Source organism: Elaeis guineensis, chromosome 13, assembly GCF_000442705.2.
Source record: "Elaeis guineensis isolate ETL-2024a chromosome 13, EG11, whole genome shotgun sequence".
NCBI classification, from domain to species: Eukaryota; Viridiplantae; Streptophyta; class Magnoliopsida; order Arecales; family Arecaceae; genus Elaeis; species Elaeis guineensis.
In genome coordinates, this window is record NC_026005.2 from 1,398,276 (window position 1) to 1,417,500 (window position 19,225).

General features: G+C 48.3%; 1 protein-coding gene across 1 annotated transcript; it reads left to right on the plus strand.

The window, feature by feature from the left end:
- The first annotated feature begins 14,056 nt into the window (after positions 1-14,056).
- LOC105060940 (protein WEAK CHLOROPLAST MOVEMENT UNDER BLUE LIGHT 1) lies at positions 14,057-17,968 on the plus strand. Its single transcript, XM_010944829.3, has 2 exons — positions 14,057-14,733; positions 15,915-17,968. Exons 1-2 carry the CDS (start codon positions 14,083-14,085, stop codon positions 17,766-17,768), a joined length of 2,505 nt encoding a protein of 834 aa, XP_010943131.2. The 5' UTR covers positions 14,057-14,082; the 3' UTR covers positions 17,769-17,968.
- The last annotated feature ends 1,257 nt before the right edge of the window (positions 17,969-19,225 follow it).

Consider the following 19,225-nt stretch of genomic DNA (forward strand, 5'->3'; position numbering starts at 1 on the left):
ATGTATGTATGTATATGTGTGTGTGTGTGTGTGTGTGTGTTAGGTCGGAAACCATGCTCACTTCTGCATCAGAACGAGACAACACCGATCAAAACGCTCGGCCTTTCTTTCCCATGCATAATTTTGATATTAGAAAAAAAAAAAAACTAAAATGTTAAGCTTAAATCTAGCTAAGATTTACAAAGCGAGGTGGAGTTTCCGTTGCGGTTCATGAGGTGGCATCTTGTCCTCGACCAAGTCGAAATTCTCCAGATCCCCACATTGCCAAATAATAAATTATGAATGTTTCAAATCGCTGATGAAAAAAATAGTAGAAAAAAAAAAAAAAAAAAACAAAAATCTAACGGTTAGGAGGAACGGAGAGTTTTTTAGTAGTAGAGAGAGAAATCCAATTTGTGAAGGGTCCGCCATGCAGCACGTGGTTTCCTCGTTCCCTCTCCTTCTTCCTTCCAATCTCTTCTTCCTCTCGTTTCCTCGAAGCTCCCCATAGAGAGAAAATTCAAGTAAGTTTTGTTTCTTCTCCCCTTTTATCTTTTTATTTATTTATTTGTTTGTTTGTTTCAATTACGTCATTATTTTTTTGATGGAATATCTGAAAATTTCCAATTCCTTTTGCATCATTGAGCGAAATCCTTGGAGTTCTTTTCAAGTAATGTAGGACGAATGGAGTTTTTTGAAAATGGAAGCATGGTTAATAGTTAAAAAATATTACGAGGAATGTCCAATGGAGTTTGAAATATGGAAGCATGGTTAATAGTTAAAAAAAATATTACGAAATTTTGGGATTTTGGTATAATTGTGAGATGAGTTATTTTTGTTTGTTTAATTATTCAATAATAAAAAAAGAATAGGCATATTTCTTATTGTTCTATTCCCTTTTTTTCCCTCTCTTTCTAGAGGAAAGCTTTTTTCCTTTTTTGTTTAATTTCTTTATCAAATAGCATGCATGGAAGAGGAGGATACCAATCAGTTGAGGATGGTGGTTTATGTGTCTGTTGTTTAATTTTACAATGTTATTTCTTTTTCTTGAGCAAAATTTGATGATGTTTGGGAAAATACCATATTTCTGCATGCATTTCTTCTAGAACTATCATTTGTTCATATATTTCCTTCTTTCTCTTTTTTTTGTCTTGGATCTTTTATTTCCGTGGGACGTTCTCAAGCCAAATCTTCAAGAAAACAATGCTGTGCACATTTCTTTGACCGTGTGTTTTGTGTGATCGAAGATGCAACTATTTTTCTCCATGCATCAATTCATTTAGGACCGAGGTTATGAGTTCACAACACACTTGGGGATCCCTCATATATGCAAGCTTACATACCTCCACTGCTTGTATTTATGCAAGACAATTTGGCCTTGTTGCTGGATTGTATGGTTGCCTTTTTGCCATATAAGTTCGCCATAATCATTAATGAAGTTTTGGAAGCTATGTTATTGATTGTGCAATTTAAGCTCATGTAAACCTGAACAAATTTTCCAAGAACTGAGAAATAAAATTCTTGAAAAAGAGAGAGGCTGAGTTTATTATTCATCTAAAAGTGAGGAAAAGAAAAAATAATATGCCGACATGAGAACATGGAGGCATCAGTAATCTCAGAGAAAAAAAAAACGAAATATAAATTCTCTCCATTCAATACCATGAGTAAAAAATAATTAAAGACTTTCCTTGGTGACAAATAGTTTAGGAACTGACAGATATTCAGGATAATAGAATTTGCAAATCTTCCGAATTTTTCTGTTTAATACTTCTCCTGGTACCTTATTATGAAATTTTAATCCCTTTAAAGCAATCAAATGCTTTTTATATCTCTTTAATTTAATATATCTGTTGGGAGATACCGACCGATCCCGCTCACGACGGCTTATGATCGGACATACCCGACCGACCGACTGACCGACCGATCGACCGACGGACCGATCGACCGACCAATCGACCGACGGTTCGACCGACCGGACGCCATTACCGGCCGATTAACGGCCCTTTACCGACTGAGGATATATCGGTCAGGCAGACCTTTCCCACTCTCCCGACCGACTGAACCGGGAAGTCCGATGGCCGACTCTCGCAACATGCCCGGCTGATTATCAAAGGGGCCCGAATCTTCGCCCGACGCCACACAGATGGCCACCGACCTAGGGTCGGTCGACTCCTCCGATCGCCGTACAGCTGTCAGAGACTGTCAGCCCTGATAGCGACATGCGGCACTGCCACCTAAGGGCATTATCCCACCTAGGGCATTGTCAACCCTAGTGATTTGACAGCCCCACGGTGATGTGACACTTTCACGGCGACTCTGACAGTCTACAGTGAGTTGACAATTCCTCAATTATCCGCGCCATTAATGACGGCGCCATACCACGCTCCACTATACATACCGGAGAAGGCAACAGTGCAAAGGGCCTTCGAAACAACAGGCTTGCTCTCTCTCTCTCTCTCTCGATCGATCGATTGAGCTCTCTGTCTTCATTTCACTGTTGCCCAGTTACCTCTCTGACTTGACCGTCGGAGGATCCCCGCCGGAGCCGCCTCCGGTCAGTGTGGACTTTCTTTTTTGCAGGCGGTCGTTCCCGGCGACCAGGCGACGAGGGGATTGGCCGCAACAGATTGGCGCGCCAGGTAGGGGAGGGGGCGAGGCAGGCATTCTCAAGCAGTAGATACTGATGACAAAGACAAGAGCCCAACGATCGAGAGTCACAGGATCGGCGAGGCGCTCTTCTCATCGGGAAGAGGCCTCTCCGCCACCTTCCGCGGCGGAACCCAGCTCTCCGCACCCAGCGGTGACCACGGAGGCACAGATCGCGGCAATCGTACGGCAGATGACCGTGCTGACGGACGCGGTCAAGAGCCTCCAACAACAATCGGCGGTCCGTCCGATGCCCTCTAGGAGTAGCCGCCGACGCCCGCGCCGATCCCCGTCACCTCCGCGTGAGCGCTTGCCACAGCGCTCTCAAGGAGCGGAGGAGGGCCAGCCACGGCGCGATGCCCGTCAGTCCCAGCAGCTCTCTCCCTCCCTGCTGGAACGGGCGAGGAAGGAGAAGCGACCACGAGCGTCGTCTGTCTCCCTCTCGAAATCTTCTCGAGACTCCACTCCTGGAGTCTCCCAGCACCGGCGGACGGATGACTACGAACGTAGGTTTGAGAAAATCGATCGTCGGCTTGCACAGTTGCAGGTGGACGGGCAGAAGTCTTCAAACGACGTCGACTTCCAGACTGCCCAACCTCTTTCCCGACTCATTCTCGACGAACCGATCCCCAGTCGGTTCAAGATGCCGCACGTGGAGCCATACGACGGCTCCACCGACCCAATCGATCACCTGGAGAGCAATAAAGCTCTCATGACGATTCAGGGGGCAACCGACGCTCTCTTTTGCATCGGCTTCCCTGCCACACTCTGCAAGGCTGCCAGGGCCTGGTACTCTGGTCTTCGATCGGAAAGTATCCACTCCTTCGGGCAGTTCGAGCACTCTTTTGTGGCTCACTTCAGCACCAGCCGGAAGCCGCGCGAACGTCGGACAGCCTTTTCTCCCTCAAACAGGGAGAAAATGAGACGCTCCGACACTTCGTGGTGTGATTCAATACGGCCACGCTTGAGGTCCGAGACCTCAACGAAGACATGGCTATCTCAGCCATGAAATGGAGGCTGAGGGCGTCCCGATTCACCTACTCCCTGGACAAGACCCTCCCCCGTACATATGCCGAATTGCTGGAGCGCGCGTACAAGTATATGCGCGCGGACGAAGGAGCCTCCGACTGGCGCTCGACCGAGTTCAAGGGTCCGAAGGAAAAGCGAAGGAAGGGTCGAGACCCCGCCGAACCTAGCAGGCCCCCGACTGATAGTCGAGTCTCGCCCCCGCGATGAAATCAAAAGTCGCCCCGACGGCAGACTCCAAGGCCGGCACGCCCCAGGTATGACTCCTACACTCCTCTCTCCGCTCTCCGTGCGCAGATTTTAATGGAGATCGAGGGGGAAGAATATCTGCGATGGCCTCCGCCTTTGAAGGCAAAAGGTCTCGACCGATGGAAGTACTGTCGATTCCACCGGGGCCACGGCCACAATACCGAGCAATGCATCCAGCTTAAGGATGAGATCGAAGCTCTCATCCGCCGAGGGTATCTCGATAAATTCTGGAGGAACCCGCCGACTCGACCTGTGGCCGACCGACGACCCCAGCCAACTGAGGAAGCGACCACCAATCAGCCGACGGCCGGGGTCATCAATATGATTTCCAAGCGACTCAGCCCAGGGACGTCTGCTGAAGGGGAACCCATGAAGAAGCTGTGCCTGGACGACGTGATTACTTTTACGGGGGAGGACGTTCGAGGCATCCAAACTCCCCACGACGACGCTGTTGTTGTCTCGGCAATAATAGCAAACTATGATGTAAAAAGAATTTTTGTAGATAATAGAAGTTCGACAAATATTTTGTTTTACTCGACCTTCTCCCGGATGCGACTATCTACCGACCGACTCAAGAGGGTCTCTACGCCCTTGATAGGCTTTGCCGGGGATGCCGTCTCAACGGAAGGTGAAGTTACCCTGCCCGTGACGGTCGGCACCGAACCACGACAAAGCACAGTTCATTTGACTTTTGCGGTCGTCCAAGTGCCTTCGGCCTACAACGCCATACTTGGAAGACCCGGACTTAACGCCCTCAAGGCGATCGTCTCGATGTACCATCTCCTCGTTAAGTTTTCGACAAGGAACGGGGTCGGAGAGATGCGCGGGGACCAACAGCTCGCTCGCCGATGCTTCCAGATCTCCGCTCAGAACGACGAGTTGAGGGGTTCCCTGACGATCAACAAACTAGACCAGCGGGAGGAGGAAGAACGGGGCTCGTCGGCTGAACAACTCGTGTCAATCCCGATTGCAGGAGACCCCGACCGGAAGGTATGGGTCGGGTCTCAACTGCCAGAACCCGAACGGCGACGGTTGACGGAGCTGCTAACGGCCAATGCCGACGTATTTGCTTGGTCGGCAGCAGATATGTCGGGCATCCCCCCAGAGACAATAACCCACCGACTCAACATCGACCCGACGATGAGGCCGGTGAGGCAGAAGAAAAGGTCCTTTGCTCCCGAAAGACAGAGGGCCATCGATGAAAAAGTGGACAAGCTGCTCGAGGCGGGCTTCATCAGAGAAGCCACATATCCCGATTGGCTCGCCAATATTGTCATGGTCAAGAAAGCCAACAGAAAGTGGAGGATTTGCATCGACTATACCGATCTGAATCGGGCCTGTCCAAAAGATAGCTTTCCACATCCAAAGATCGACCAGCTGGTGGATGCGACGTCCAAATTTCGACTGCTCAGCTTCATAGACGTCTTTGCCGGGTACAACCAGATCTGGATGGTGCCTGAAGACGAGGAGCACACTGCCTTCGTGACCCCCAAGGGCCTCTACTGTTATCGAGTGATGCCCTTCGGGCTGAAGAACGCCGGCGCCACCTACCAACGACTTGTCAATAAGGTCTTTAAAGACCAGATCGGGCACCACATGGAGGTATACGTAGACGACATGCTGGTGAAAAGTGCATGGATTTCGGATCACGTTCAGGACCTCGAAGAGGCCTTCCGCACTCTACGACAACATCGAATGAAGCTGAATCCGACTAAGTGCGCTTTTGGGGTAACCTCGGGGAAGTTCCTCGGATTCCTCATTTCTCAGAGAGGGATCGAGGCCAATCCTGAGAAAATAAAGGCGATCATCGACATGCGTCATCCGAACACCAAGAGGAAAGTCCAGCAGCTGAACGAAAAAATCGTCGCTCTCAGGCGGTTTATTTCTCGATCAGCTGAAAGGTGCCTCCCGTTTTTCAAAACTTTGCGGCAGGCGAAGGGTTTTTCTTGGTCGGATGAGTGCCAACGGGCCTTCGAAGATCTGAAGAAGTACTTGGCTTCCCCGTCGCTGCTCGTGAAGTCGCAGGTCAGGGAGACCTTGTATCTCTATTTGGCCACCTCCTCTGAGGCGGTCAGTTCGGTGCTCGTCCGAGAAAGCGAGAGCCGAACCCATCAGCCTATCTACTATACCAGTAAAGTACTCCGCGGCGCTGAAGCCCGATATTCGGAGACGAAAAAGATGATTTTCGCCTTGACCGTCTCCGCACAACGACTCCGCTCATACTTCCAGGCTCATGCCATAGTGGTTCTCACCAACCAGCCCCTGAGGGCGATCTTGCGCCGACTGGACACATCGGGACGACTGACGAAGTGGGCGATGAAGCTCAGCGAGTTCGACATACAGTACCGACCGCGGCCTGCCTTGAAGGCTCAGGTCCTGGCTGACTTCATCGACGAGTGCCCGACCACCGACCAAGGGTCGGTAGCTGCGGACTCGAGATGAGATGCGGTCTCCGAGCCAGACCCGATCTCCACTTGGGTACTGCACATCGACGGAGCTTCAAACGCTCAAGGGAGCGGGGCTGGGTTCCTGCTCACCAACTCGGATGGGGTAGTCACCGAGTACGCCCTTCGATTCGACTTCAAAGCCTCCAATAACCAAGCCGAGTACGAAGCGCTCCTCGCCGGCTTGAGGATGGCAAGGGAACTGGGCGTCGACAGCCTCCGGGCATTCTCTGATTCTCAGCTGATCATGGGGCAGGTCAAAGGTGAATTCGAGGTGCGAGATCCGACCATGGCCAAATATCTCCAGAAAGTGAAGGACCTCGTAGCGTGCCTCAGGTATTTTAAAATTTCCCACATCCCTAGGTCGGAGAACGCCCGTGCCGACGCACTCTCCAGACTGGCGACTTCGGCTTTCGACTCTTTGGGTCGGACGTTCGTGGAGAACCTCGAGCAGCCGAGCATTGATCGGGTCGAAGAAGTACTACAACTAACAGCCGAACCAAGCTGGATGGATCTGATTATCCAGTTCCTGACTGACGGGATCGGTCCTGAAGACCCCTCGGAGGCCAGGCGGCTCCGATGGTCGGCCTCCCAATATGTGATCATGGATGGCCGACTCTACAAAAGGTCGTTCTCCCTTCCCTTGCTTAGGTGCTTGGGACCGATCGACGCAGACTATGCTCTCCGAGAAGTGCACGAAGGGATCTGCGGGAATCACTTGGGGGGCAAGTCTCTGGCCTACAAGGTCCTGCGACAGGGCTACTACTGGCCCACCATGAGGAAGAACGCGGCTGAGTTGGTCCGGAGGTGCGAACCTTGCCAGAAGTACGCTAACGTGCAGCACCGACCGGCCAGCCAAATCGCTCCTATCGTCGCTCCATGGCCCTTTGCCCAGTGGGGGGTCGACATTCTCGGTCCTTTCCCTCCAGCATCGGGTCAAAGAAAGTTCATAGTTATCGCCATCGACTACTTCACCAAGTGGGTGGAGGCCGAGCCCCTGGCGCGGATTACCGAGCGAAAGATGGAGGACTTTGTCCAAAAATCCATCATCTTCAGGTTTGGATTGCCGCATACCATTATCACCGACAATGGACGGCAATTCGACAATCAAGATTTCAGAGATTTCTGTGCAAGATTTCACATCACGCACCGACTGACTTCGGTCGGGCACCCACAGTCCAACGGCGAAGTCGAGGTGACCAATTGGACCATACTACACGGGCTCAAAACCCGACTAAACGAAGCCAAAGGCCTCTGGGCCGACGAGCTAGGCTCCGTTCTGTGGGCTTACCGAACGACTCCCCGCGTACCGACCGGGGAGTCGCCTTTCGGTTTGGCCTATGGGACGGAAGTGATGATCCCACTCGAGATCGGGCTGTCGTCTACAAGGGTTGAGCGGTATCAAGAGCCGGACAACTCTGATTATCGGAGAGCCGACTTAGACCTCCTCCCCGAACTGCGAAACGAGGCTCAACTTCGCATGGCTTCATACCGACAGAAGGTAGCCCGGTATTACAACGCCAAGGTCAGACCAAAGCTTTTCAGGCCTGGTGACTTAGTCCTGAGAAAGGCAGAGGTCTCGAAGCCCCTGGACTAAGGAAAGCTGGCTCCGAACTGGGAAGGGCCTTACACGGTGGCAGACACCTATAGTCCGAGGGCCTACCGACTGGAGACTCTGGAAGGGAAACCCATTCCCCGAACATGGAACACCGACAACCTGAAGTTGTATCATCAATGAACTTTGTACTTGTTCATTCGGAATACGAATCCAGTTTGAAATCTCAGAGTTTTAACTCTTCGACTGACGATCGGTGCTCACCAAGGTCGAGCCCCGACGTGCCGACTCGGACTTGGTATCCGCCTGAAACCGACGGCACCATCGTCGATGATACATCGGACCCTTACAAGGACCGATATATCTATATTGACGGGAGTTGACACTCCTTCTACGATCGTACTTTCGGACCAGACAATCGGCTAACCTACCGACTGAGCCCTGACCAAAGAAAGACGGAATGCCTACGCGATTGCCCTCGCGACTTACCGACCTAGCTACGGCCGGTCGAAGGATATTCGGCTTACCACCATCTATCACACGATGCGACCTCAGTCGCATTCATGACTCACCGACCGAGCTACGGCCGGCCAGAAGATATTCGGCTTATCACCGTATATCATTTGGCGCAGTATAAGTACCCGTCGCAAGAGTATCGGGATCCGACTTATCGACGTTCCCCTGACTAAATACGCCGGACGACATTCGACTGAACACATCGGAAGGGACCTGACTACCGAACCTTTATCCGGCGGTCGGTCGGTTTCTGACTCAACGAACGCGCCCGACGCGCGGTCGGGGGAAGGATGCCCGACTTACGGCCTCGACCATTGAAGGCCGATCCAATGTCGGGACTTGTTCTACCTTCGTGACGGCGCGAGTTGCCGAACGTCCTAACCGACCTATATGAGTTGGCAACTTACGTGTTCAGATGCATTCTACAACACATGAAAGAAAGAAAAACAGGCAGAGGGAAAAAAGTTTAAGTCCAAGACTGATTTCATTCAAGATCAAAAGAAGCTTACAAAGTCAGACCGAAGCCCAGTTACAAGTGTTCTAAGAAGAAAAAACAAAAAGGATAAAAGACAACGAGGCCGCGGTCATCCTTCCGAGTCAATCTCCTCGACCGATGGAAGCTCGGGGATGACCGACGTGTCCACCGCGATCGGCGCTGGGTCGACGGTCGAAGCAGGATCGTCGGTCGGTGAGGGACTGGCAGCCGGCGTCGGGTCACGAGTTGCAGCCGTCTCTCCTTCGACAACTTGTTCCTGGACGGCCCCTCCGGCCATGGCGACGCCTCCCGACGACGGGTCGGCCATCTCTTCCGTGGCTTGGTCCTCGGCTCCCGACAGGACGATACCGCTGAGGTCCAGCTCCAGGTACAGGGCCTGGACCGCATCCCGACCATCCTCGTACCCCACCCGGTACGACGTGAAGTCGGACTCCAATAACTCCTCCCGGTATTGGTCGGTGGTGCGGAAGTCGTCCACCGCCCGACTCGCCGACTCCTTCACCGACCTTGCTTCCGCTTCCGCCCGACCGAGCGAGTCCTTTGCCGACTCTGCCTCTGCCTTCGATATGTCGGCGTCGGCCTGGGCGATTGACAGATCCTCCTCAGCTTTGGCGAGCTTCTCCAGGCTGACCCGGAGCTGCTCGCGCTCGCCCTCAAGTTCGGCGGCAACGCCGTCACGCTCACGCCGCAGACGGTGCACGGTCCGACTCTTGTGTTTGACTTCTTTCCGAGCCGACTTTAGCTCGAACCCGAGACGAGAGACCTCGTCCACCAACTTCATCTCTCGGTCAGTCGACTGCTTCAGATGGTCGACCAGCATTGTCTGGTCGGCTTCGACCGCCGCCCTGTCTTTCCAAGCCGTCCGGACGTTCCTGAACCTCCGGTACCCGGCTTCAAGTTCGGACATGGTGTAGATCAGCTGCCGACATGAGCGTTTCGTCAGGAAAGCAAAATAATGAAAATATTAAGGAAAGAGGAGGCGAAGCGGTACTTACCTCGACCATGGTCGGGTAGAACGAGGATAACATCTCGGTCACTTGCCGAGACCTCAGCGCCTCCACGTCGGCTAGGAGGAGGATCCCCTGGCACAGCCTCCTGGCCAGGTTGTGGTCGGCCAGCGCCGATGCCCCTTCGGGGAACTGAGCGCTGGGCGGCACTGTGCGACTCCCCGACCTCGTGTCGTCTGCAGGGTCCATCGGGGCTTTCCCCCGATCGGCCACCCCAACCAGCGGATCCGGTAGGGAGGGGATGCTCGAGTTTGACGCGGCACCCCCCATTGCGGCTGCAGATGCCGTCGGATGATGTTCGGGTTCCCGAACGTCGTCCGACGCCACACCCGCCGGCGAAGCCACTGATGTCCCTTCCGCCGCTTCCTCCGCCTGCCGCTCCTCCGGTTGCACCGCCGGAGCCACGAGCGCTATCACCGGCTCCGACTGGTCGGTCGTCGATGCCTCGACGGTCGGCGCCGCCGTGGAAGGTTTCTTCTGCGGACGCGAAGGTCCGGCCCCCGATGCCGGCCTCTTCCTCGGCGCGTACTGTCAGATTTCGACGTCGGTCGGCCTCATCCTCGGAGGTGTCCCTGCGGTACCGACAGCAATATTAATATAAGAACCAGAACGAAAGCCGAATGAAAAGACAATCGATGGATCGGGCGATACCTAGACGGGGGACCAAGCTCAGGCCAGCGTCATAGAGGGCTTGTTCGGTAACAAGCTCCCTCTGCTTCAGGACCGACATGTCCTTGAGTCGGTGGAAGTCCTCCCGGTCATCCGCTTCCACCCGGCTGTTCTCGTTTGCTTCGGTCCGGGGCACGCCCCAGTGAGAAGGAAAGCCCCAGGGAGAAGAAGGTGAGACGAAGAAAAACTGGTTCTTCCACCCGTGGATGGACGATGGAAGATCAGTGATGAAGGAAAGACCCTTCCGGGGGTTGAAGAGCCACCACCCTCGGGCCTTAGGATGGGGTCGGAGCACAAAAAATACCCGGAAGAGAGAATGCGAGGGTTGGTCGGCAGAAGCTGACACAACAAGGCGAAGCTGATTATTAGTCGGACAGAGTTCGGCGCTAGTTGCGCCGGACAAAGTCCGTAATAATCCAGCAGATTCCGGACGAACTCCGGAATCGGAAGCCGAAGACCCGCGCGAAGATCTTCGACGTACAGCGCCAATTGACCCGACGGAGGGTTATTAACCCGACCGCCGACCCCTGGGGCGGAGAGTTGAAACTGCTCCGGGATGCGATATTGATCCCGAAGCCGATCAACGTTCGGCCCCGAAAGCGAGAAAACCTCAACTTCCGGAGTCGACCGAGGGTCATCGGTCGGGTTTCCCGACCGAGCCCCCCGAGATGGGTTTCCGGCCATCGCACCAGAACCAAGAGAAAGGCGAGACCAAAGAAGAAGAAGAAGAAGAAGAAAGAAGAGAAGATCACGAACCCGAAACGGACCCTTTAGAAAGCGAAAGGGGAGACGACTGCCAGCGACGACGGAGGGAGTACTCGGACAGAGTCTCTGCAGCAAATTGTTCAGGGTGGGGCTTCGAGCGCAGGTGGTCCTATATATATAGGGCCGTTCAATGGCCAAGATGACCACGCGCCGACCGAGATCCCCCGGATGGGCGACACGTGGTGGCGTCCGGGCCCTCCTTTTGGCCCGATGGTCCGGCGCACCCATCCCGGGAAGGCCGCACCGCCCTCATTTAATACGGAGGACGTCGGCCCCAACCACCTTCGACACGTGGCAAGAGGGCCGCGGTTCCGAATTTAATCGCCCGCGGCGATTCGCGTTTCCGATGGGACGCCTGACAGCGCCTCGCGCTCCCAGGACCGGCGCTTGGCAGCAGTTTGCGTTCCCCAAAAGGCGCCAGACACCCGACCATCTGACACCAAATCATCCGGCACCCGATTGCCTGACACCAAATCGTCCGGCACTCGATCACCGACGTAACACCTGACGCCGACAGGACGGGACGTCTGACACCGACATAACACCTGACGCCGACAGGACGGGATGTCTGACACCGACGTAACACTTGACGCCAGCGAATCGCTCGGTATTTATGAGACACCTGACGTCGTATCAACTCGCGGTACGGTCGGAATTTGGCCTGCGGCGAATCCACTCCTTTTCGCCCGGCGTTGCTGTCCAAATGGAGGCATCGGCCAGCGCACCATCTGACTCAAGAGTGGAGGGGGGTAACTGTTGGGGGATACCGACCGACCCCGCTCACGACGGCTTATGATCGGACATACCCGACCGACCGACTGACCGACCGATCGACCGACTGACCGATCGACCGACCGATCGACCGACGGTCCAACCGACCGGACGCCATCACCGGCCGATTAACGGCCCTTTACCGACTGAGGATATGTCGGTCGGGCAGACCTTTCCCACTCTCCCGATCGACTGAACCGGGAAGTCCGATGGCCGACTCTCGCAACATGCCCGGCTGATTATCAGAGGGGCCCGAATCTTCGCCCGACGCCACACAGATGGCCACCGACCTAGGGTCGGTCGACTCCTCCGATCGCCGTACAGCTGCCAGAGACTGTCAGCCCTGACAGCGACATGCGGCACTGCCACCTAAGGATATTATCCCACCTAGGGCATTGTTAACCCTAGTGATTTGATAGCCCCACGATGATGTGACACTTTCACGGCGACTCTGACAGTCTACAGTGAGTTGACAATTCCTCAATTGTCTGCGCCATTAATGACGGCGCCATACCACGCTCCACTATATATATCGGGGAAGGCAACAGTACAAAGGGCCTTCGAAACAACAGGCTTGCTCTCTCTCTCTCTCGATTGAGCTCTCTGTCTTCATTTCACTATTGCCCAGTCATCTCTCTGACTTGACCGTCGGAGGGTCTCCGCCGGAGCCGCCTCCGGTCAGTGTGGACTTCCTTTTTTGCAGGCACTCGTTCCCGGTGACCAGACGACGAGGGGATTGGCCGCAACAATATCATTTCTCATTACACTACAGAAGCATTTATTTTAGCTATTCCAACTGCATGAAACAATATCTTTCACCAAAATCTAACTTTGACTAAGTCATTCTTGGGTTCACATATTTGGAATTTCCCCTTTTTTTAGATTTATATGCAAGCTATATATTTTGGCTTGCAAAACCAGAAAAGATAAATAGAAACATAATAAAAAATTCATCATTAGGGACATTTTCATCATTCCATGGTTTTTGGTTCTTTATCGGTTATAATTATTCCTCCATTCAGTTAAATTCAAGGTTTGTCACATCTATTCTGGACCCTATACCAGTACTATCCTATTATAATATCGGTATGAGGTAAGATATGAGATGGTGAGGCATACTAAGTATCAATACTATATGAGATGGCGAGGCATACTAAGTGTCGGTATAGTAAAAGACTGCATATTGATTTAGAACGGTACAAGACCATGTACCTGTTCGATATGCTAAGCCCCATAAAGTATGGCACCAATCGGTATGGAAAATCTTAGTTAAATTAGTATATAAAAACCATATATTTTATCTGGCAAAACTTGAAAGGGTCAAAGAGTTTCATAGTGAAGAATTCAGCATCAATAAGATTTCCAAAAGTTCTTAGTTCTTCAGTTTTAAACCTTTCTCTTCACCCGTTAGAGAAATAGCATTTTTCTTTTACTTTTGACTTATTCAATCCACATTACCCTACAATGTGCCCTCACTGCACTGAATTCATGATATACAGAATGAGCCAAAATCCAAACCATCACCTATATCCTTTGGAACCTTTTCATTTTCTTTTTCTGGACCATTTAGATGTTCATCACACTATCAGAGTCATTGAACAAGAGAACTTTCACATGCTTTATCTGAGTTCTACTAAAATTTGGTTCTGTATTATTGCCCTTCACCTCACTGCAGCCAGATAATTTTGGAGAAATCATGAGCGATTTCAACCATCTGAGAACTGAACGCTGATATAGATTGATTTAACATTTTTTGGTTGGAACAGCATATTCCTCGTAAGGAAGTAGAGAGTTTTTATTGTTTCAATGAATACTGTATGACATCAAAAATAAGCATTGCTATTGCTCACCCTTTCAAATTATTTATGCCAAGTTGCCAACTTTTCTTTTTTTTTTTTTTTTGGTTTAATTTTTATTTATTTCCAGTAATCAACTCATAAATGCCCAAGTTATTGTGGAATGGAGGAAGCAAAGGACACCGAGGGAAATTCTTCAGGAGGATCTTCTCTTGTCGATTCCAGTTCCCGGCAAAGCCCTAGGAATTCTGAAACTCCTACTTTGCTGATCATTGATGAAATAATCGACGTTAACAATCCGAATACAGCAGTCATAAAGGATACTGAATTACTTCCAAATAATTTCCATGATGGCCTACCACCAACCCAACTGGCACCTAGTTCATTAGAGATTTTAAATGAACTGGAAATTACTTGTAAGGATGCCATATCTGGGCCATCAGAAATGTGCACTCTTCCAGTACGTCATACATTGGATCAATCTGAGGAGCTATATCATAACCAGTCACCCAAGTTCGAAGATGAAAGTACTGTTATAGTTGATGATGTTCAAATGAATAATGGTTATGTCGCCTCTAACAAATTACAAGAGTCAGAAGCTAGGCTGCGTGCATTGACCAGTGAGCTTAATCATAGCCAAGTGGTGATTGGAAGTACGCAAAAGAAAACATCCAAGTTGTCTGATCACTTAAAACAAGTCATTGAAAACAGAGGCCTTATTGACACTGCAGCACCTTTTGAATCTGTTAAAGAGGCTGTCACCAAGTTTGGAGCACACGTTGATTGGAAAGCCCGGAAGGAAATAACCTTACAGGTAGTGTTTACAACTTCATTCATTCTTTTTATTTACTTCTGTGGGTGTTGCATCTGCATAGTCTTTGAGTCCATACTTAGGGATCGAGAAAAAGAATTTCCATTTAATGTTTTATTTCTTTCTTTAATATTTCTTCTCTCATTGAGTGCCACAAGCCGAGCCCAAAGTTCCAATATGAATAGCCATCGTTTTCTTCCAATAAGAAATACAATTTCCCCATATTAATCTGGATTAAAAAAGAAAAAGGAATTATTCATCCAAAAGATAAATCTGATTATTTTTATTTCATCATTAATGCCATTATACTTGTTATTGTCACTTTAACTGTAGCTTTTAGAAATTAATAGAGAGTTGGACTCTTCCAATAGTTGTTTTGATGCATTGCAATAATGCTAAAAGTGATGTTTTCCTTCACTTTTAAGAGACTGATCAAGAATGTAAAAAATCAAAATAATTTTGGGAAATATTAGGAACTTTGACTGTGAAACATGCATATCCGAAAACATTAACGAATAGTATCTTTTAATATTTTTATATAATATTTAAATATATAAGTTTATTTAAAAATATTTTGCAAGTATCCCCATATCTCCTTTTTCTGTTATGCTGAGTCCGGCACTTGGACATGCTTCTGAATTCAATTCCTGTGTCTGTGCCTAGGCAACAGTCCTGAATGCTGAGAAACCTAATCCTTGATTCCTTTCTATTCGTAATAAAATTTGGTCATGCAAACAAGAAACTTCACCTCAAGCAGTCAACTCTTCCGTATGTTTTCGTCCTGCTCCTCCTCCTCCTTATTCTTCTTCTTCTCTTCTTCCTCTTTTTTGTTCTTTATTTTTTGAGAGAGGAAAGCAGAGGCCACAAACCACACATTCTACGTTTTACTAAAAGCAAAACTGCTTCTTCCTAAATTCATAATGATTTTTCTTGTTCTTTGAAGAACTAAGGTGATAATGATATTGTAATACAGTCATCTGGTACATATTCAGTATCTGATTCAAGATCAATTCTCTTATTTATTTAATAACAGACCAAATTTTAGCTATAGATTTACAATTGTATTTGTTTGTAAAAGGCTTCATTCTTCTGTACTCTGGATGTTATCCATTGCCATGCAGAGTACAAACCCCTCCATTTCGTTTATGAAAAGGTTCTAACTTTATTCATTTTGGCTCCGATAGGAGCACCAGCGCATCCACCTTGAACTTGAGAAGATACAAAAGGAAATTCCAAAGTACAAAAAACAATCTGAAATTGCAGAAGATGCTAAAGCAGAAGTACTTAAGGAGCTTGATAGCACCAAGAGACTTGTAGAAGAACTCAAGCTAAGCCTGGAGAAAGCACAGACCCAAGAGGCCCAGGCAAAACAGGACTCAGAACTTGCTGAACTCAGGGTCAAAGAGATGGAGCAAGGAATTGCCAATGATGCAAGCATTGCAGCCAAGACACAATTAGAGGTTGCCAAAGAAAGGCATTTGACAGCAGTCACAGAACTAAAATCAGTAAAAGATGAGTTGGAAGTACTGCAAAGAGAGTTTGGTACTTTAGTTAATGAGAGGGATGTGGCAATTGAGAAGACTGAAGAGTCTATTTCTGCTTCCAAGGAGATCGAGAAGACTGTTGAGGGTCTAACTCTAGAACTTATCACGATAAGGGACTTGCTGGAATCTTCGCAGGCAGCACATCTTGAAGCAGAAGAGCAGAGAATTAGTGGAGCATTGGCATGGGAGAACGACAAACTTAACTGGGAAAAGGAGCTGAAGCAAGCTGAAGGGGAGCTGCAACATCTCAATATGCAGTTTTTGCTGGTAGATGATCTGAAGTTGAAGCTAGATACAGCTTCCACATTGTTGTTCAGTCTGAGAGCTGAATTGGCCGCTAATATGGAAGCAAAACTGAATAAAGAATCTGATAGCATCAGGGAAGAGCACCAAGCAGATGAGGAAGGACAAACAATGACAAACCTGACAAATGTTCCAGCAAAATTAGCTCGAACCAAGGAGGAGCTTGAGGAAGTAAAGGCCGACATTGAGAAAGCAAAAGATGAAGTCAATCATTTAAGAGTCACAGCTTCTTCACTTAAATGTGAGCTGGAGAGAGAGGTGACAGGCCTCACCACCATGAGACAGAGGGAAGGTTTGGCATCTGTGTCTGTGTCGTCTCTTGAGGCTGAGCTGAACAGGACAAACACTGAAGTAGAACTAATCATGACGAAGGAGAAGGAAGCCCAAGAAAAGATGGTAGATGTGCCTAAGATGCTTCAACAAGCAGCTCAGGAAGCAGATCAAGCCAAATCAGTTGCTCACTTGGCTCGTGAAGAGCGAAGGCAGGCAAAAGAAGCAGCCGAACAAGCAAAGGCTGGAGCAAGTACTATGGAGATCAGACTAGAGGCTGCTTTAAAGGAAACAGAAGCAGCTAAAGCATCAGAGAAGCTGTCACTCTCATCAGTCGAAGCATTGGAAAAGAGTAAAGAGTCCGTAGAATTGGAGACTAATGACTCCACAACTGGAGTGACCCTTCCACTGGATGAGTACTACATTCTCAGCAAGAAAGCACATGAGGCTGAGGAGCTTGCTAATCAACGAGTGATTTCTGCCGTAGAGCATATTAAATCAGCAAAGGAGTCTGAGGCAAGAAGCTTAGAAGAACTCGAGGAAGCAAATAGGAAGATAGAAGAAAAGAAGAAAGCATTAAGAGATGCCGTGGAAAAGGCTGAAAAGGCCAAGGAAGGGAAATTGGGTGTGGAACAAGAGTTGAGGAAGTGGAGAGCTGAGCATGAACTGCAACGGAAAGCAAGTGATGCTGCTCAAGGTTTAGCTGATTGTTTATATTTTGAGGAGACCAGAGAACCAAACATCCTGGTTAACGAAGAAGAAACTGCTCCACATGTTAGCCCTCCAACATGCAGCCATGGAGAACACTCGCAACAGAATGAGACAATAAATGCCATGCCTGAACCAAAGGTGAGAAGGAGATCATTCTTCCCTCGAATCGTCATGTTTTTGGCCAGAAAGAAGGCTCAGTCATTGAAGTAATGAAACTTATATTGTACTTACAGATCAAAATCTCTTACATTATGGTAATAAGTGTTCCTAATTTTTGGAACTGGGGGTGTCGGTTGGTGTTTAAGCTTGTACTATTGGTATAGTCTTTTCAGACGTACTGATGAAACTGTAATTGTCCAGATTTCATGAATCATAATATCCAGACGCTAAGGAAGTTCATCCACTGCTAATTTGCCAATCTTCTGAGTAGTTTCAAGATTATCACAGCCATCTGATATTATACCACTCCCTGACAATACATTGAAAGGCACATGCATGAATTTACTCATGGAGAAATCTATGATCATTGTGAGCGGTAAAGGAAGAACAGATTAGTGGATTACATATGCATATCTTGATGCATTTTCCTGTAAAAGGATTGATCTATGTGATGACCTTGATTTGTTATAAAATGTATTTGGTCATTGAATAGTGAAGATAAGTCTGTGTTATAATTAAAGCTAGAGCCAGGTGCATGCAGTGTACACAGAGAGCTAGAGCCAAGTGGGTTAGGATTTAGATTTTGATCTAGACATCCTAAGATCTTGATTTTGGTCTTATTTTTTTCACAATCTTCGAAATTTAGGACTACTTTTTTCCTACAAATGTGTTTTTTTATGTATATGAAATAAAACAAAAATGCTTTTGAGAGTATTAAGTCCCAAAGTCTTCCTCATGAAAATCATGAACTCTTCACATGTACATCCAATGGATAATAAAGAAAAAATTTTGACATGAACCAAAAAGAGAGAGAGAGAAGAGAGAGAGAGAGAGAGAGAATTTTAACAATATGGTGACTTCTTTTATAAAAAGGGCAATATGATAAAGATTTAGTTTGATTTATAGTCTGGAAGAACTAAAATAAGTTAAACTTTGGCAGGTGTATGCACAAGATGTCTAGATCAAGATCAAGGGCTTGGGTTTTCAATTTATAAATCTGCAATATAGTTTCACTCACTAAGTATATTGCTGCCTTTCATTTTGAGTTGACTTCATGCACAAAAAAGGCCATCGATAATGTTCTGTAACATCTAAAGCATCATAACTGGTGCTAATATGTCTAAATGCATGTAAATTTTGAATCCACTCCATTAATTATGTTATACACATTAAAAAAAATGTGAAGAAAAGATTCAACTTCTTTGAATGCTTTTCTTTCCAAGAAATAGGGAGAGAAAACCTGCTGATTTTGTTAAAATAATGTAAAATAGTATGAAGAAATCAGGAACAAAGCTATAAATGAATAGTTTGAAGATTATCAATCAAGTTGATAATCAGCAAAGATATACCCTTGCCGATATAGCTTATTACACATTTACCTTCCAAAAAGTACTATTTACATATGTATCCCCTGAAATCATCCTTCTTTTATATGATTATAGTGTCAAATGATAGTCAAAATGATTATTTATCAGGTTTGTTGCAGATTAGTCTATAATATCTTTCAT